The sequence below is a fragment of the Scatophagus argus genome, chromosome 18 (genome assembly GCF_020382885.2).
Source record: "Scatophagus argus isolate fScaArg1 chromosome 18, fScaArg1.pri, whole genome shotgun sequence".
Classification (NCBI taxonomy): Eukaryota; Metazoa; Chordata; class Actinopteri; family Scatophagidae; genus Scatophagus; species Scatophagus argus.
In genome coordinates, this window is record NC_058510.1 from 5933739 (window position 1) to 5953155 (window position 19417).

A 19417-nucleotide genomic window follows, 5' to 3' on the forward strand; every position below is an offset into this window, starting at 1 on the left:
GGTAATGTAGTCTTTTATACACTTAAAATCTGGATCTATACATATGCTGTATATGGTATTTTATCTTTAACAGTTTCTCATAAACCATAGATTAAATATCACCAATTGTTATCTTATAGTATAATTTTATAACAATTTTTCCCTTTAAGTTTTTTTCTTGCTCTGTAAATAATGAGAATGCCTGTGCATGTAGCCCCTTTGTGGGGGGAAGAAAACAAGACCATATTTTTGGGCTCTTGCAGAGGAAGGAGAGACACATTTTTGTTGTGCCACATAAATCCTTCTTTTTCTGTTTGCCAGTGATGGAAGACATTGCAGAGAAGCAGCCAATCTCAGCATATAAAGTAGCTGAAAGTATGTTTTCTGAGCTTTGGTTTTTCTGTCCTGCTGCTGCAGAAAAACAGTTCAGACAAGCTGAGGCTCTCCTCACAGAGGAGCTTTGATTTAGTTGCCCTTGTATTTCTTTGAAGGCAGTTGAAGATTTTAACACTCAGATGGAGAGATGTGGAATGATATGGTCTCAGTGTGCATCACGCTGCTGTGTCTTTGAGGTATAACTTTGCTTGAAGGTCAGTGAATTTGGTTGTAAGTACGCGGTTTTGGTGAGAGTTTTTGGGCTTCATCTCTGAATGTGTTGTATTTCTGCAATGTTAATGTTCATTAGATTATACACGTGTTCCCAGAGTTTCGAACAGATGGCCGGATAAAAAAGGAGAATCCCTCAAATTGTTTTATGCAGTAGCCTGCTTCATTCTCAAAGGGTTAGGGTGCACAGTACGATATAAGAGCTCAAGATACAGACGCTGATCTTCATTAACACAGTCTGTCTTTCCTCCTTTGCTGTGTTTTAACTTAATATATTTTAATTTCCTTCCCTAAAAACACTCAGACTCACTCATGGCTATTATTCTGCAGTTTCTTTTGCTTGTTTTTAATTTTGCGGGCTGACAACATTCTGACAACCTCTTCCCCTGACTTCACACGAATAGTTAGAATAATTTTACTGCCAAAGCTGCGTTTTATCCTGTCCTGGCATACATGGAAAACACTGCGTCTCCTCACCTCCTGCTTCAGGTCCCATGAGCTGCGATCGAAGGTCCTGTCCCTCCAGCTGCTCCTGTCCATCCTGCAGAACGCCGGGCCCATCTTCAAGACTAACGAGATGTTCATCAACGCCATCAAGCAGTACCTGTGCGTGGCCCTGTCCAAGAATGGCGTCTCCTCCGTGCCTGAGGTCTTCGAACTCTCGCTGTCCATTTTCCTCACTCTGCTCTCTCACTTCAAGACGCACCTCAAGATGCAAATAGAGGTGAAACATATTCACTTTTCACTTTCTTTGTCTCGATGAAATTTCCTCAGCAGTGTGCTCTCCACGTGGTGTTTTTGTGTTCAGTGTTCTCACGTTCTCTGCGACAGCCATGGTTGGAGGTGTTATGTTTTTGGGTTGTCTGTCCATGTCGCGAACGCATTGAGGGAATTTCTTCGACTTTGGCACAAATGTCCACTTGGACTTAGAAGGATGAACTCACAAAACAAGGTTTTAGTCTCGAGATGAAGATAAGATGAACTTTATTGATCCCACGGTGGGGAAATTCACTTGTCTTGGTGGCTCACAAGAACAGAAAAAGAGTGCAAAAAGCAAAAGGTGTGCAAAAACAGTTACAAAAAAACAAAGAGGTAATAAATTAACAATTTACAAAGTACAGTAAACACAGTACAATATACAGCTATATACAAGTCCTCATAAGGGAGGAAAAGAGGACTAGACCATAGAATTATGTAGTCTAACAGCAGTGGGAATGAAGGACCTGCTGTAGCTCCTTCCTACACTGAGGGTGTAGCAGTCTGCTGCTGAAGGAGCTGCTCAGAGCCTCCACTGTCTGATGCAGAGGGTGAGAGGTGTTGTCCATGATGGATGTCAGCTTGGCTAACATCCTCCTCTCACCCACCTCCTCCACGGAGTCCAGCTGGCAGCCCAGGACAGAGCTGGCTCCCCTGACCAGCTTATTTAGTCTCTAACAGTTTATACTCTTGCATTATGACAGCATTTCACACAAATGCCCAACAGGATAAAATGATGAAGTGATGACATTTTGTGTTCAAAAGGTCAAAGGCCAACTTCACCATGACGGCATAAGAGTTTTATGCCCACTATTCAACAGCATAACTCATGAACTGAAGGGGAGATTGTGACCATATTTATAGGCATACACCAGAACAAGAACAGCAAAGCTTAACAAACTCAAGTTAAATCAATTTAATCGTCTCTTCAGATGTCCAGTCCAATATTTTTTTAATTGGTTTGGACTCCAAGGTACTTTGCTTCCTCTTAATGGGTGACACGGGGAGTGATTGGTGATACTGAGACTCGGGTGAGTCCCAGAATGAAGACAGCCTGGAAATTATTCACTGTCAGTATGGTCCTAACTTCCATTTCAGTTCTTTCAAAACACACGTAACACCATCAATTAAAAAAAATATTCTCTCAAAAGTTTTCGCTGCATGTATTATGAGTCTGAACACACATGGATGTAAACTGCATTTTGACGGGTGTGTGGAGGCACACAAACGTGAGGCGGTAATGTCGGTTTCTCCTTTTTTCCCAGCTCTGTTTTGATTCATTGTATGCAGGGAGAACCTGATGAACTAGTTGCCTAAGTGCAGTAACTATATTTATACATCCACCCACCGCTTCACGACGAGAGGCGACGGTTTCACACCTTCTCTGGCAGCCAAGTCTTTTTGGGAAACACAAGACATTAATGACTAACGAGGAAAGACTGGAGCAAAGTGGGTGCAAAAATATGAATTAATTACGCTACCACTGTAATAATGCTCCATGTGGACATCGGTTTCTACCTGTGTGTGTGCTCGTAATAGGTGTGTGTTCAAACGATGGATGGGAGATGTGGTTTCTCGCAGAGCGTTGTGACATTCTCCCACCTGCTTACACTTTACCGCTTTGTTCCCTTCAAAGCTTCTAATGCATGATCACCTGCCGTGTTTGCTGTGTCTCCCGAAGGAAGTTCACGTGGGCTCCTGGAGGCTGTCGTGTGTTGCGTTGTGGTCCTGCAGGAAGCTGATGGTGTTTTGCTTCTCCTTTCTGCGTGCCATGTTTTTGTTGTTTCTCACTGTCACGTGGTCTCTGTCGACAGGTCTTCTTCAAGGAGATTTTCCTGTACATCCTTGAGACGTCCACAAGCTCCTATGACCACAAGTGGATGGTGATACAAACCCTCACTAGAATATGCGCAGGTTTGTCTCTTTGTTTGCATTCTGTGGCCATTTTATCAGTGTGTTGGTACTGATACATACATACATACATACATAGATTCTCACTGACAAACAGTCTGTGTCCCATGTGTCTCTCTCAGATGCCCAGAGTGTGGTGGACATCTACGTCAACTATGATTGTGACTTGAATGCTGCTAACATATTTGAGCGGTTGGTCAATGACCTCTCCAAAATTGCACAGGGTCGCGGAGGCCATGAGCTTGGCACAACACCCCTACAGGTGATAGTTTATGTCCTTTCTTCTTTTACAGTATTATTAAGTGTTACAGCTATTTAAAATACCACTTAAAATGCTCTGAAGAATTAATTAATAATAGTATTTTTTTTTCTTTCTAGGAGCTGACCCTGAGAAAGAAAGGCCTTGAATGTCTAGTGTCCATCCTGAAGTGTATGGTAGAGTGGAGTAAAGACCAGTACGTCAACCCCAACTCTCAGACCAGCCTCGGTAAGATGCTGGCGAGTGACCTTTTCTGTTTGTTCCAGTTTGACACACTGACACTGAATATTCAGTTTTTAGACACACAAGTGGCCAAATTCATGTTTGTCCTTTGCTGCATCCCATCAGTGTTACTGAAGGATGAGGGAGAAGTCTTTAGTAATTCTTGAGGACGGTTTAGTTAGATTGCGTATGCATTCCACATTATTATATCAAGACATGAACAGCAGTGGTTTTAATTTACATTCACAGCTTAAATACAGCTGATACATGCTGGAATTATTTAATTGTGTGCCTGCAGTATTACTCTTTGTTGGCTTTGCCCATGAGAATCCAGACTGTGTTTCCTCAGACATCTGTGCAGAATGCAACTCGTCTTGTGTCGGAGACAATACTGCCAAGATTATAACCATTCTTTTCCCCTGATCGGCCCGGTTTTTGGCAACACTTCATTGCTGAGGTTAACCGGGGTTAGTGGTAAAGCTCACATCCATCGGCTCGGTTGTAGGATTGACAGTTGGCATTCATCAGGGAAGATACTGCTCTGAGAAGAAAATCAGGCATTTGTCAGCACTTCCAGGCAGAGGATGTAGTGAGATAATGCCCACTGGGCCATCAGAGATGAGCTAATCCAGGGGGTTTTGTCTAAAACCGGGTGATACCTGAAGCCGAGCCCAGTCACCACATACGGAGCCTATCCTGTGTGTGTGAGACTGGCCCCTGGGTCTTCTGCACACCCGAGGATTTCTGGTGTTTTCCAAAGGTGGAACTCAGACTAAAGAACTAAAGTGCAACTTTGTGAAATCCCCGGAGCTGTCCAGAGGCTAGCCTCGAGCTAAGCTGTCAAAGCTAACCAGCTGAGGCAGCTGTGTTAACGTGCAGGGACGTTATCTTGCCAAAACTTAAAACAACTCACTGGTAATCAAGCAGGAGCTCAAAAGTCAGAAGTTGAATTTTGAATGTTAAGCTGTTGGGGCTTTCATGTGAAAACAAATTTCTTCCTTGTAAAATGAGAGCATGATACGATTTGAGAATGCAAAGCACTAAATTGTTTAAGCACAAAATTACCAGTTTCACTCTTTCAATTGTCTCTTGTTGTGTCGTTTTCTCCCCTTTTTGCGTGACTTCAAAGCCAGAGCAGGTAATAGCAGAACAGTATGGAGTGTTTGCTAGAACGTGTTGCTGTGATGGGAAATCATTTGTTTCAAGCCTGTTGTGTCTGTAGCTTTAGATGATTTTGCACCAGTCTGACATTATCTAACCCTGTGTTGTTTGTAGGGTTTCTCAGTAGTCACTTACACCCCATAGACTGTAACCAAAAAATGGTAGAGACACTTTTTTTTCCGAACTCGGTGGATCCAAATGCTGCTTGTTAATCTCATGAATTCATTTAAAAAGTATTCTCCCAGTACCTTGGCTTCATTTTGCCCTCCTCCCTCCATATTCCTCCACCTTTTTTTCTCTGCTGTGTAAGTCCAAGAATGGGAAGCACCCTGCCAGCTCACATTACTGTGACACTGTCCTGAATGTTTTAAAGAGTTTCCGATGGGTAATCAGACGCCTGGCCCGAGCACGGGGTTGGAGGGTGGACCCGCTCCAGCAGCTCCGGCGGCAGTAGATCCCCGAGCTCGTCTCAGAGGGTTTAAGAAAGCACCTCTCTTGGCCTTTAAAATTTTGGCTGCCTCCTCTTTGACTGCCTGGAGCTTTTTAGATAACCCAGCTTTTATAACAGCCTCCCCTTCCTACCCAGCCTTGCACCTACTCTGTGTGAACACGTGTGTGTTTTCTGGAGTTGGTTAGGCTGTCACCCCGTGTGCATGTGAGTAACGTCTGTCTGCCTAGTCCCGCTGCCGACAGCAATCATTAAAAAAAGCCTGTGGGCCACTTTGTCCTCTGTTGCAGTTTCCCCTTTCAATTACTGAAGTCTTTCTCCTGCAGTACTGGCTTTACGTTTACTCACTTCTTAAGCTCCCAGGCTGAGTTTGTGCCAGTGACAGAGTTTAATCAAAAACTTTAACCTTTTGTGGAGGTTTCAGGCAGTTTCTTCTTACAGTAACAAAAGAAATACTCTGGTTATCTTGTCTTTTTTTTTTTTTTTGCTTTTTTTCAATCAGGCCAAGAGAAACCATCAGAGCAGGAGAGCACAGAGACCAAGGCCCCGGACACCATAAACCGCTATGGGAGCATTAACTCTCTGGACTCGACAGCCTCGTCTGGCATTGGCAGCTACAGCACGCAGATGTCAGGCACTGACAACCCAGAGCAGTTTGAGGTCCTCAAACAGCAAAAGGAGATCATCGAGCAAGGCATTGACCTGTATGTGTTGTTGAGCACACTTAAATTTTAAATCCTAATCTGATACTGTGATGCTGCCATCGGCTACAGCGTGTTCTGTGTCTCTGGGTCCAACACAGGTTCAACAAGAAACCAAAGAGAGGAATCCAGTACCTTCAAGAGCAAGGCATGCTGGGTACAACCCCAGAGGATCTCGCTCAGTTCCTGCACCAGGAAGAGAGGCTTGATTCGGTAACAAGTCACTCTGTTGTCATTGCGTTTCTCAGCTTAAAACTTCTTAAAAGTTCTGACTGCAGAGTTGCAGTGCTGATCAAACAGGATGTGAGTGTACACAAACAACACAGCTGATTTCAGATGAGAGAAGAAGCACAGATTAACCTCATGCAGAAATATCAGTGTCAACACAGCCAACAGTGGAGAAATTAAATAATAAAAATGATTCTTGGATTAGAGAAAAATTATGTTAAATGTCAGAGATGTGTGTATGTATAATGTGCTGGGATATACTTGGAACTTTACAGGCCTAAATGTGCTATTGATATTTTGTCAACGCATTTAGTTCAGTATTCCAGTGAGACATCGTTCATACATGCATCACGTCCAGCCTCCACCTTTGCCCTGGCTTGAGAGTTGCTGTCTCAGATCTGACAATCTGGAGGCTTGGACTGGGAAATCGTGGTCTGTACCGGCCCTAATGGGTACAGTTCATTCAGCTCCAGCACTTTCATTGGGTTTGTTTCTTCTTGATGAAAATAAGCATCCTGCAGCTAAAGGGGCAGTAAAACGCTTCTCAAATAAACAAATGGCCAGTTCAGCTCATCTGCACTTTCTGCCTTTTTGCCTTTGGTCAAACCACACAGAAGCCATAAATAATCTAATTCCTGTCCACCAGCATCAAACAGCCACTCAGCCACTGTAAGCCAGAGTCCTATAAGCAGCATAAACATTTACCCTTATGAGGAGCACACTCTGCCTTGATTGGATGGCCTTGAGGGTGCTCAGCAGTAATCATTGTTAAAAAGAGATCATAACATCTAGTTAGAAACGAGGGGTCCTTAGATGCAGATTCTCCACTTGAGCGACAAACAGAGTGGATAATGATGAAAGTGCAACAAGTATTTGTCAAATTTGTGCCGGCTGGGTTGACCAGCGGGCTTGAGCAGCTGTTCTTATTAGCTTCAAATAGAAAACGCATGTGTGAAAAGACAGACGGGCAAGCAAGTTTCAGTGTTGGAATCAGTTTTCTCTTCTCTGCGTTTCCTTTGTTTGAGATCTTAGTTAAAGGACAATCAACTCATAGGGTGTCCGAAAGAGCACAGCCTTTAGGTCCTTTTTTTTTTGATTTTGCTCTCTTAGACTCAAGTGGGAGAATTCCTCGGCGATAATGACCGTTTCAATAAAGAGGTGATGTACGCCTACGTGGACCAAATGGACTTCCAGGGCAAAGACTTTGTGTCCGCACTACGAATGTTCCTGGAGGGCTTTCGGCTCCCCGGAGAGGCCCAGAAGATTGACCGGCTCATGGAGAAGTTTGCAGCAAGATATCTTGAATGCAATCAGGGGTGAGTTTACATCTCGTGACTGTGGAAATAGTTGAATTTGATTTTGCATTGCCCACTTAGAGCATGCTGTGATTTTATTTTGTTCAATTCTCCAGGCAAACCCTCTTTGCCAGCGCTGACACCGCATACGTCCTCGCCTACTCGATCATTATGTTGACAACAGACCTTCACAGTCCACAGGTAAGCGCTCCACCTCAATGAGGCGGCAGCCTTTCAGGTTGTGTTTTAACAGCAGTCACTCAGTCAGAAATCAGGATAACATAAATCATTTAGATCGCATGAGCAGCTTTTGATCCGTATGTGTCTTGTTGTCTGAAAAGGTGAAGAACAAAATGACAAAAGAGCAGTACATCAAGATGAACCGTGGCATCAACGACAGCAAAGACCTGCCTGAGGAATACCTCTCAGCCATCTACGACGAGATTGCTGGGAAGAAGATTGCCATGAAGGAGACGAAAGAGCTCACCATGAAATCCAACAAGCAGAGTGAGTCTCACAAAGGCATCGTGAACATCAAGATCAAGGTTCCAGTTATTATCCAGAGCCGTTCACCTGATATCTCTGTTGCTGCGATGATTTTGAATGACACTTAGCAGACATCAGAGACGTGTCAGATGTACACTGATTAGATTTTGCTGCTGATTGGCAATGTTTCAGATAAGGAGCATAAGGAGATTACAGTAAGCCGTCTAATGGAAGGGTTATATGCACAATAACAATGTACAATAGACAGTGTATGGGCTTGTTCACGTTTGCCATCAGTTGTTCTGTGAAAGACATTTCAGTGAGCGATTTCAGATTTGATGGCATGAAAAGGCATTTTGTCTCGAGATTATTCCACTTCCTTTTGATGCTTTGCAGAGCTTGTTGGATGAAAAGCTGCAGTATTTTCCTTGCTGAGTTTGTTTGGTTGCTGTAAAAAGCTGTGTGTGTTTGTGTGTGTTTGTGGCTGGTGTCAATTCCTGCTCAGGTGTGGCCAGTGAGAAGCAGAGGCGTCTGCTGTACAACGTGGAGATGGAGCAGATGGCCAAGACGGCCAAAGCTCTGATGGAGGCAGTCAGCCACGTCCAGGCTCCCTTCACCAGCGCTACACACCTGGAGCATGTCAGGCCCATGTTCAAGGTAGCGGACACAGACTCGCATGTGCTACGAGGCACACACACGGTTTTCACACACATGTTGTAATGCCTCACCCGTGTGTTGGTCCCCAGCTGGCATGGACCCCCTTCCTGGCTGCGTTCAGCGTGGGTCTTCAGGACTGCGATGACACCGAGGTGGCCTCACTGTGTCTGGAGGGGATCCGTTGTGCCATCAGGATAGCGTGCATCTTCTCCATACAGGTACTGCCGTCTGAACTGGGGGATTAGTTTTCTGGCTGTGACTTTTGGCGTGCAGCATTCTGACAGGCTGCCTCGTCTTTTTGTCTCTGCAACAGTTGGAGAGGGACGCGTATGTTCAGGCCCTGGCGAGGTTCACCCTGCTGACAGCCAGCTCTGGCATCGCAGAAATGAAGCAGAAGAACATTGACACCATCAAGACCCTCATCACTGTGGCCCACACTGATGGCAACTACCTGGGCAACTCCTGGCACGAGGTCTTTGACCCGCTGTGTTTGCTCGCAGGACTCTTTACTAGGCTTCCCCGTAGCTCCCTTTCCCGATTTAAGTAATGTGCCACAATAGGCCTCAATTTCCACTGGAGAATATGTGGGTTTTTGGGTTTTAGTCATTGCTAGGCACAAAATAAAACAAACCAGCACAGCCTTTTGTGGATTGTTACTTAAAAATTAAAAATACTTTCTATTGCTTTCTGTGTTTGCTGCTCTAAATATGCTGTTGTGGTATTTCTCCTCAGATCATGAAGTGCATCAGTCAGCTGGAGCTGGCTCAGCTGATCGGCACGGGAGTGAAGGCGCGCTACATCTCAGGGACGGTGCGGGGCAAAGAGGGCTTCGTTGCAAGCACGAAGGAGCAGAGCAACGACGAGTACCTGGGTCTAGGTCAGCAGCTGCTTAGAAACGCATGTCGTAAAGCAACACTGGTGTCACGGCCTTGTCTTGTAATATCAGTCAGATCTACATTCAGCTCTTTGTATGACCTGGAATCCTCTGCTCTGCAGTCGGAGGCACAGTGGACCGAAAGCAAATCGCCAGCATTCAGGAGTCCATCGGAGAGACCAGCTCTCAGAGTGTGGTGGTGGCCGTGGACAGGTACTGTAGTCACCCTGAGCTCTCGTGAAAACGCAAACACAAAACACATCACGTCACACTGTTTCATGTTGGACATAATTTGTGAAGGCAAACAGGCGGTAGAGAAGAACAAAATGTCCCTCATGTCTACAAAATTTTAAAAAACAAAAAGATCATTTGAAATCTGTTTTTACTCCAGTCTGATAAGAAGATTGGAGTAAAAACAGATTTCAAAGGTAATTAAATATAAACTGCTTATGCAGTAAGTGCATGTGGTATATTTTGAGCAAACACCCCCTTATGTTTCTCTTTGTTTTTGGCAGAAATGCAAATTTAGCTTGTCCTACTCTTTCCATGCAATGTGCCTTTTAATTTATATCTGTGGCATATTTTTCTGCTTCAGAATATTCACCGGCTCTACCAGACTGGATGGTAATGCAATAGGTGAGTACATGCTGTGTTATTCTTATTTGCTCCAAGGACAGGTAACCAGTGTAGCTATTTTTGATCACCGTGAGTCTCTTTGCCCAAACAAAGCGTCCTTTCTCTGCTCATTGCCAACATCTTCTCTCCGTTCGTCAGTTGATTTTGTGCGCTGGCTGTGCGCTGTGTCCATGGATGAGCTGGCCTCGCCCACACACCCTCGTATGTTCAGCCTGCAAAAAATAGTCGAGATCTCCTACTACAACATGGGCCGCATCAGGCTGCAGTGGTCGAGGATCTGGGAGGTTATTGGAGACCATTTCAACAAGGTGAGTCAGGACTGGTTACTCCAGAAGCTTGTTTTTAAGGCATGGATACAGTATAGTTCTGCAGAGAGAGCGTTAGATATATTTTTTGTTATTGATAATCTAAGTGGCCCAAATTCTTGAAGACAAACTTGTCGTGGAGACGTGACTGAGTGAGCTGCAAAGGACTGTTTATGTTCTCTCCCACCTGCTGTTTTACAGAAGGCTGTTTTCAGTCATTGATAAACACAAATTGTTGCCAGAAAAGCTTTCTAGCAGTTTGGTATTGAAGGACACTTCTCTCACTGAGGAGCTCCAAACCGTGCTTGACAAATCCTTAAAATAGCCATTTATCAAGCTGGAAAGTGGATTTTAAGAAATGTTTCTTCCCTGCTGAAGAGTCAGCTGTTTCTTCTGCTTCTGTTCTTCAGTTCAAGTCTCACTGAAGGAACAGTGTGTTCTTGAAATGTACTTTAAAGAAACTCAGTGTGGTGTTACTGAAACATATTTTATCTCTGTGCAGGTGGGCTGTAATTCCAACGAAGATGTGGCGATTTTCGCCGTAGACTCTCTCAGGCAACTGTCCATGAAGTTTCTGGAGAAGGGGGAGCTGGCCAACTTCAGATTCCAGAAGGACTTTCTGAGGCCTTTTGAGCACATCATGAAGAAGAACAGGTAAAGAGACAAGAAGTACATTTATCTGTGAGGGATTGCTCATGTCTGCGCTGTGACTTTGAGTAGTTACTGTTTCTGGGCCGTTTCTCACATGGCTGCAGAGTTGCACTGTTGTTCTCTGCTCAGCATCTGTAGCAGCTCTCTGCCATGTCTCTTTTCTCTTTCTTCCTGTCTCTGCTCTCTCTGTGTTTCTTATAGCAGTGAGTAAGCATATTGTTCAGCAAGCAAACATTTCAACTGACCCATTTCAGTCTGTTTGCATTAGCCTTTCAGCGAGTCCATGTAAAAGCCTTTTTATTTCCCCGCTTGGTTCAAATCATTCCTGAGTGGATTTTGAGCAGCTGTCACTTAGAAATTAATTTGATGTTGTTGTTTTTTTTTTTTTACGTTGTAACTGTGTGCGAGCGGTACGTCAAAAGCCAAGCTGTTTTACTGCAGCATCCTTTTCATTCATGTGAAAGAGGAGCAGCAGTGTAAGTATAAATCCACCCACAGATTGAACAGACTGAGAGCTTCAGCACAGAGGAGATGGCAGGCAGCCATGTAAACCCTGCAGCGCAGTGTGTCCATTAGAATCACTCATGTTGCCCTCCCGTGTATGTGTGTGTATGTGTGTGTGTTAGAGCAATGGTAAGTGGAGGCAGAGTTTTTCTCTCATTCATAACTACCGAGCAATTAGGATTGCTGTTCACTATGGCAACAGTGGCGGTAAAAACATGTAGCCAGTACTGGAATAATGATTCTGCCTGAAAATGGGACTGAGGGTGTTATTAAGAGCTTTTAAAGGTAATTGACATCAATGAAGAGGTGAATTTGTTTCTTTTTAATTGATTGAGTCGTTTGCTTCCTCCTGTCTTTTCCTCGCTCACTTCGCCTTTGACTCCACCATCCTCAAACTTTTTTCCTCTTTCCTGGCCCGTCTTTCTTCCGATTCACTCTCTTCCTCCTCCTCTTTTACCTGCTTCTTCCCACCCAGGTCTCCCACCATCAGAGACATGGTGGTGCGCTGCATAGCCCAGATGGTTAACTCCCAAGCGGCGAACATCCGCTCAGGCTGGAAGAATATCTTCTCTGTCTTCCACCTGGCTGCCTCTGACCAGGATGAGAGCATCGTGGAGCTGGCCTTCCAGACCACCGGCCATATCGTCAGTGAGTCCAGCACACACACATACGCCTGAGAAGGGTGTAGTAACTTACATAACAAACCTTATTCTGTTCACTAGTTTCACTCATCCGTTGATCTTGCTGTTCTGCTTTTATCTTTCCCCTTTCATCGATTGTTATCCCAAATCTCTTTCTGTCCGTCTCTCAGCGAATGTATTTGAAAAGCACTTCGCGGCCACCATCGACTCCTTCCAAGATGCCGTGAAGTGTCTGTCAGAGTTTGCTTGTAATGCCTCCTTCCCTGACACCAGCATGGAAGCCATCCGCCTCATCCGACACTGCGCCAAATACGTCTCAGAGAGGCCTCAGGTCAGTATCAGGCCCTGCTGCTGCTGCTCTGCTAAACAGTTCATTTGTAAATCTGTAAAGGTGCCGGAAATGTGCAGCACGCCTGATAGGCCGTCAGTGTTATTGGTTTGTTCAAGCATCAGACACTGTGACTACGATAGAATAACGCAGACATTGTAGCTTCTATTATCTAAAGACTGGCAGAATTAAAGCATGTACATCAGCCGCTGTGGAACAAATTGCGCCTCATGCAGACGTTGACTGGCACAGCTTCGGCTTGCTACTGTAGTCGTTTTCTCGCCTTTGACATGATAAAGATGGTGACTCTGTGCCTCAGGGTAGCATGAAAGAGAGTGAGTGGGTAGAGCATGTACAGGGCCATGAATGGTATATATGAAAATGTGTATTTGCTCAGCAGGGTTAACCCCCCCCCCGAGGCAGGAGTGTAGTACGGTAGTGAACATGGCTTTTGTTTAACTGACAGGCCTTTAAAGACTACACCAGTGACGACATGAACGTAGCGCCTGAGGACCGTGTTTGGGTGCGGGGGTGGTTCCCCATTCTCTTCGAGCTCTCCTGCATCATCAACAGATGTAAGCTGGACGTCAGGACCAGGTAGGCGGCGTTCACCTTTAACCTGCTACTTCTTCAGGTTTTAATTGAGTGTAAAGACAGCATGAATGACAAGCGCAGGTTCTGCACAGTCCTGTGTTTGTATGATAGAAAAAGCAAACCTGTGTGTGTGTGTGTTTTCCAGGGGTCTCACGGTAATGTTTGAAGTGATGAAGACCTATGGGCACACCTTTGAGAAACACTGGTGGCAAGACCTGTTCAGAATTGTCTTCAGGATCTTTGACAACATGAAGCTGCCTGAGCAGCAGACTGAGGTACACGACAACACAGTCTGTCATCCTCGGCAGCTGCTTTAAATCCTCCATCACGACCTCGGCTAGTTTTAAGTGAATGTGTCAAATATGAAAATACGATCCCTACAATGCAGTGTTGTGTTGTTTGTCTCTGCGCTGCGCCCTCAGAAAGCAGAGTGGATGACCACCACCTGCAACCACGCACTTTACGCCATCTGTGACGTCTTCACCCAGTACTTTGAGTCCCTCAGTGATGTCCTGCTGGATGACATTTTAGCTCAGCTCTACTGGTGTGTGCAGCAAGGTGAGTGTGCAGCAGCCCTTTCTGTCTACTGTCTTCTGCATTTTTGTAGCTTACGATTCCCAGAGTCTTTGAGTTGAACTTGTGTGCAGCTAAAAGCCTCATGCTCACATCAGGACAGTTACTGGCATTAGCCGTGACTGCAGGGAGACAACTCAAAGATTGCCTCTGAGCGCTTTTACATGTTGCATCAATACTGGACCATCACTTTATAAATAAGACGAAGGTTAAGCAAATAATCATATAATCAATAAACACTTTTAGTATTTTTGTTGGGCAAATAAATACAAAGGCTGAAATCTCAGCAGGCTTTATATATTGATGCAGCTTACCTTTTTCTAATTTATCCTCCCCTTGTTTCTCCATCTTGTCCCTCGGCTCATCTGTGCGTCTGTAGATAACGAGCAGCTCGCCCGTTCAGGCACCAACTGCCTAGAAAACGTGGTCATCCTGAATGGAGAGAAATTCTCCCCGGAGACCTGGGACAAGACGTGTAACTGCATGCTGGACATCTTCAAGACCACCATCCCACACGCGTAAGCCGCTGCTCTGAATATAAAACCAGGGACCTTAGAGAAGGAACGGGAAATAGTAGTCGACAAAAAAACTTAAAGCTTAAAGATTAAGACTCTAGCCTGGATGTTGTTCGTCGTTACCAAGAATGAATGAGATTTATTGAGTCAGCTGTTTTTCAGGCTGTTAACATGGAGACCAGCAGGAGTGGAGGGAGAACACACGACACCACAGAGCCTGTCAGACAAACAGCTGGTGAGGAAATACAGTATTTTACTGTTGTGTGTGTGAATGAATGTGACGGAGTGTGAATGTGCCCGTCGTTTTTCTGTGGACTCACTTTTATTGATGTATCTCACATATCCCTTTGAGAATTTCACTCCTTTTTAATCTCTTATTATTATTATTTTATTAAATCTGCCCGCTTTGCTCTCAGGACTCCATTTCCCAGAAGTCTGTGGACATTCAGTCCCGCTCTGATGACCAGCACTCCATCAGCAGCACTGACAGGTTTGCAGTGGAGAGCCGTCGGCAGAGTCAGTACAGCTCAGCCTCGGGCGTGGGTGAGGACGCCTCCAGGAGCAGGACCCCAGCGAGTAAGCCTGTCGCCTCACACAAAGCCTGCCTGCAGGTGTTTTTGTGTGGGTGGGTGTGTGTGTTCTGATGGACGTTTTTACCTGCTTGTTCCACAGAGGTCCACGAGCAGCGCTTATTCTCAGCCTTGCTGATAAAGTGCGTCGTGCAGCTGGAGCTGATCCAGACTATTGATAACATCGTGTTTTTTCCTGCCACCAGTAAGAAGGAAGATGCTGAGAACTTTGCTGCTGCTCAGGTGCAAACACACAAAGTGCACACGCAAACTTTCAGATGCTGCCTCTCCTTGAAGTCTTTCTCTATGTGTCGCTCGTTGGTTAAAGTCAATGAGAATCCGTCTTGTGTTTGTCTTTTTGAAGCGGGATGCCGTGTACGCAGCAGACGTCCCAGTGGAGACCCAGGACCAGGGCATGTATCGCTACCTGACCTCAGAACAGCTCTTCAAGCTGCTGGACTGCCTGCTGGAGTCGCACCACTTCGCCAAGGCCTTCAACTCCAACAACGAGCAGAGGACCTTACTGTGGAAAGCAGGTAGGACAAGAAACTTAGACATTGATTGGCACTTTACCTCAGGCTGTGTTCCTTCTTGAGGCAGTTTGGGAGGATCACTTGTCGTGAAAGAAAAATTCAAAATCACTGTGACTGTAATTGTGTGAGCCTATATGTGCATTTGTTCAAGGATTCAAAGGAAAGTCGAAGCCCAACCTGCTGAAACAGGAGACCAGCAGCCTGGCATGTGGCCTACGCATCCTCTTTCGCATGTACACGGACGAGAGCCGCCAGGACGCGTGGGAGGAGGTCCAGAGACGACTGCTCAAGTAAGGAACAAACCCCACTGCAGCCGCTGACCCTTCAGTGGTCGCAGGTGGTAGTTGGAGAATTACACCTGCTCGAGCGTCTCCATCGATATTTAATATGATTTCTGGGTCGATTCAACACTCAACACTCACATTGTTCTGATGCTCATCGTTGCAGTTAACCTTCAGTCCCCCTGTGACTTCTGTGTCTGCACACAGAAAATGACTGAAGTGCTCAGAGATGCACTTATCAGTGGCCACCATGTTAGCAGACGTAGCAAAGCAGACTCCCTTGACAGGTTGAGCTACTGTTTAGTTGATTGAAATGAAGACATCTTTCAATCTCAATCTCCAGTAGTCTTAAATAAATTGTTTACTTTGATAGATGTGGAGATTTTTTGGTGTGATTGTGTTTATGATTTCAAAAGTTCAGTCTTCCCTTTTCCATTATTGTACTCAACTTTAAAAATCCTGGAAAAATGAGAATAAATTATTGAGTTTAATAATCCTCATATTCTTCCAGGCAGTTTCTAGTTATTGAAAATGCCCCACATCTTTAGGGTACCTTTTACCATCAGTCCTGCATAAATTGGCATCACATAAGGGATGTTTTTGCCAATATATCTGTGAAATATTAATATTGACTGATGGTCATCAGTTCGCTCCACACCCGGACTGTGCGTGAATATATGCATATGTGCTCTGAGCTGATTTCAGATTAGTCAAACCCAAGATGTCTCACACACATTCACCATCACTTGCCCCGATGTTGAATTAAAGAAATCACACATCTCTCAGTATCTACCTCAGAGGAAGGAGAAATCAAAAAGAATCCGGCCTGGAGAGGAGTTTTCATGTCACTATCTGCTGCGAGTAACTGACTGCAAACTCACAGCAATGTGCACAGCTCTGCACTCCTCTGAAACGGATGGCATCTGCTGTATAGATCCAAAAGGAATCAGCGCACTGATGTTCCATTGTTCAGTCAGCACTGCTGTCAACCGCTGCGTCTTTATTCAGCCCCTCACGAACAGCCATCAAACCCCCCTCCCGCCGCCCACCTTCTCACAGGCGTAGATTCCAATTGGTGATGATATCAGGATGAAGCAGAATCATTGCCTGTCTCCTCCACTTGTATTCATTATTTGAGAGAAGATGGGAAATAGGAGCAAGATGAGTGATGGTGGATGCATGTGTGAGCATGTCTAATTCACGGAGATACTTCAGTGTGTCGTCACACCAAGCAACACGGGCACAAATTTATTCTTAAAATTGAACACACACACACAAGTTTAGCAGAGGCCATGTACAGCACACATGTTTGATTGGCGGAGGGTGCAAAGTAGATTCCGGAGGCGATTAGGATGCAGAGATTGGAGTGCGAGGACAAGCTGTGTGTGTGAAGGGAAGAGGAGGGAGTGGGGGCGGGGGTGAATGGCTAGCAGATGGCCTCAGAAATGTGTCGCCGCAGTGTCGCAGGAGAAACGTCAGAGGTCAGTTTTCCTCAAGCTTAAACTGTGAAGAAGAAGAAGTCTCGTTTCCAGTCAGCGGCTTCAATTAGCAGTTACTGAATGAGAACACCAATTCTTCATGTGATTACATCACAGAGCTACACAGCTGTAAGGTATTGGTTTTCTTCTAAAGAGTAAATACCCATGTCTGACATGTTTCTTTCTGTCTGCTGCAGTGTGTGCAGTGAGGCCGTAGCGTACTTCTTAGCTCTGACCTCAGAAAGCCACAGGGAGGCCTGGACCAACCTGCTGCTGCTCTTCCTCACCAAGGTGCTAAAGATCAGCGATGAAAGGGTAAGGAGCCCAAACCCTCGATGACACCTCTTCCCGACTGTGGTGCTGTGGTGTTAGTTTGCAAATCCAAAAATAACACAAGAGTTGGTTATTTCCTTCGTCTTAACACTTGAGTGTCTTATCGCACTTCTAGTTGGTGTAGCAGGCAAAACGTGGAAGCTATGCTCAGTTCGTCATCCTCTTTTAAAGCTTGTTGTTTGCTGGGTTTGCAGTCAAATGTGCCTTGTGCACTGATTTAAATCGGGGGTTGAACTGTTCGCTAGGCCTGCATGGTGTCTCGTTAAACTGTTTCAACTGACACCAATCAGAAACAAGTTTTTGTCACTTAACAGTACCAGCACATAAATGTGCCAGATAGCTAGCATGTAAATGAGATGTAAGTGCTTCAGGGTTTCATTATTCTGTGTAGCACCAAGACGTGGGTGTCTTTGTCTCACCCTCTCTCTGTCTCATCCCACCCCCACCTTCAGTTCAAGGCTCACGCGTCCAGATACTACCCTCTGCTGTGCGAGATCATGCAGTTCGACCTGATCCCCGAGCTCCGGGCCGTTCTGAGAAAGTTCTACCTGCGCATCGGCCTCGTGTTTCACATCGCACAGCTGCCTGAGCCCGAACCGGAACCGCAGCCTGCACGTGTTGAGCTGGAGGCCGACGCAGAGGTGGGGGAGGAGGCCGGGGAGGACGCCCAGTGATGCTGTGGCACGGACAGCCTGGAACCCAGAGCTCCACTGAGGCTGCCACTGCAGATCTGTTCAACTGTGCGCTGTGGCTGACACTCACCTCAGATAAACACCTTCATGATAAACACTTTGACTTTAATAGCTGATAATCAATCAGCTATGTGCTACCACCCACCTGCACCCTTAACCCCACCACCACCACACACACACAGACACGCCTATACACACATAAACAGACCGGGGGTACTTGATATCACATTGAAAACAGTAATGTCTTGAACAAGGTGTAGCGATGCATCCACTGGATAAAATTACTGATAAACAACTGACAGTTACCAATGTCTCTGATCTGCTCAGAAGGAATATATTCCAACAAATGTGTGCTTCTTACTGTATATTTAAAAATTAAAGGATGAATGGGTTCAACAACATGCAAAAAGGCATATTTAGTGACTATGACATGTGACATTTTTCACACATTGATAGTAATGATCTTTCTGTCTGCACCGCAGATGGCTAACATTAGTATTGATAGCCTCTTGGATGAAACTAGTTGTACAGATCTGCCGCTATGTAATATAATCTTATAACACTAGATTTCATTTATTTTTGTTTATTTTTTTTCCTCCTCTGGATTTGCTGCACTTGATCTCTTTTTTGAATGCACTGGAGATTTTACTTTTGTGATAATTTATTTGACTCTACCATCTCCCACAGATACGGTATGATTTGTAATTGAACAAGACCATGGAAGTGAAGGGTTAAATTATTCCATTTTATATGTTCTTAGGTTTTTATTGGAATTGGATGATAACTGGGCTTCTGAAACTGGAAGGTAAGAGAGAAACATGATGCTAGCTGCTTTTGAGTCACTAGTCTGTTTTAATGTTTGAGTTTAGGTTTCACTTTTGTGTACAAAATCAAAAGTTAATAATATATATAATGTTTTTTTTTCTTTGGTTTGGGGAAAACTTATATGTATAGAGAAAATGACAAATGTTAGCTGTGCTTTAAGTATGAATGGGATGCATTCCTGCTCATGGATGTAGAAAACAAAATGTATATGATACAGCAATGTAAAGTTTTCTATGTTGCAAAAAATTATGTACAACTTTCTGTACAATACATCATCTGGCATTCTAATCAGGTTCTAGGTCAATAAAGTTTTTGAACTTGGTTGATTTGAAATACTGAATCACTGACTTCTAAATGATAAAACTGAAAGATGTTT

General features: G+C 44.8%; 1 protein-coding gene across 2 annotated transcripts in view; it reads left to right on the top strand.

The window, feature by feature from the left end:
• The window catches only part of arfgef1 (ADP-ribosylation factor guanine nucleotide-exchange factor 1 (brefeldin A-inhibited)), a 48036-nt gene extending 28662 nt beyond the window's left edge, over nt 1–19374 (top strand). For both annotated transcript variants that reach the window (XM_046371294.1, XM_046371295.1), the window contains 30 exons: nt 1075–1309; nt 3156–3255; nt 3375–3514; nt 3631–3739; nt 5845–6046; nt 6145–6256; nt 7382–7587; nt 7683–7767; nt 7908–8073; nt 8558–8709; nt 8799–8927; nt 9023–9181; nt 9442–9586; nt 9706–9796; nt 10179–10219; nt 10358–10527; nt 11027–11178; nt 12155–12327; nt 12491–12651; nt 13115–13245; nt 13388–13517; nt 13665–13800; nt 14195–14333; nt 14493–14565; nt 14747–14906; nt 15003–15142; nt 15264–15435; nt 15584–15722; nt 17389–17506; nt 17977–19374. In XM_046371294.1, the coding sequence (XP_046227250.1) occupies nt 1075–1309; nt 3156–3255; nt 3375–3514; nt 3631–3739; nt 5845–6046; nt 6145–6256; nt 7382–7587; nt 7683–7767; nt 7908–8073; nt 8558–8709; nt 8799–8927; nt 9023–9181; nt 9442–9586; nt 9706–9796; nt 10179–10219; nt 10358–10527; nt 11027–11178; nt 12155–12327; nt 12491–12651; nt 13115–13245; nt 13388–13517; nt 13665–13800; nt 14195–14333; nt 14493–14565; nt 14747–14906; nt 15003–15142; nt 15264–15435; nt 15584–15722; nt 17389–17506; nt 17977–18198 (4288 nt within the window). In that variant the 3' untranslated portion in view covers nt 18199–19374. The remainder of the gene's footprint in view (nt 1–1074; nt 1310–3155; nt 3256–3374; nt 3515–3630; nt 3740–5844; nt 6047–6144; nt 6257–7381; nt 7588–7682; nt 7768–7907; nt 8074–8557; nt 8710–8798; nt 8928–9022; nt 9182–9441; nt 9587–9705; nt 9797–10178; nt 10220–10357; nt 10528–11026; nt 11179–12154; nt 12328–12490; nt 12652–13114; nt 13246–13387; nt 13518–13664; nt 13801–14194; nt 14334–14492; nt 14566–14746; nt 14907–15002; nt 15143–15263; nt 15436–15583; nt 15723–17388; nt 17507–17976) is intronic.
• The last annotated feature ends 43 nt before the right edge of the window (nt 19375–19417 follow it).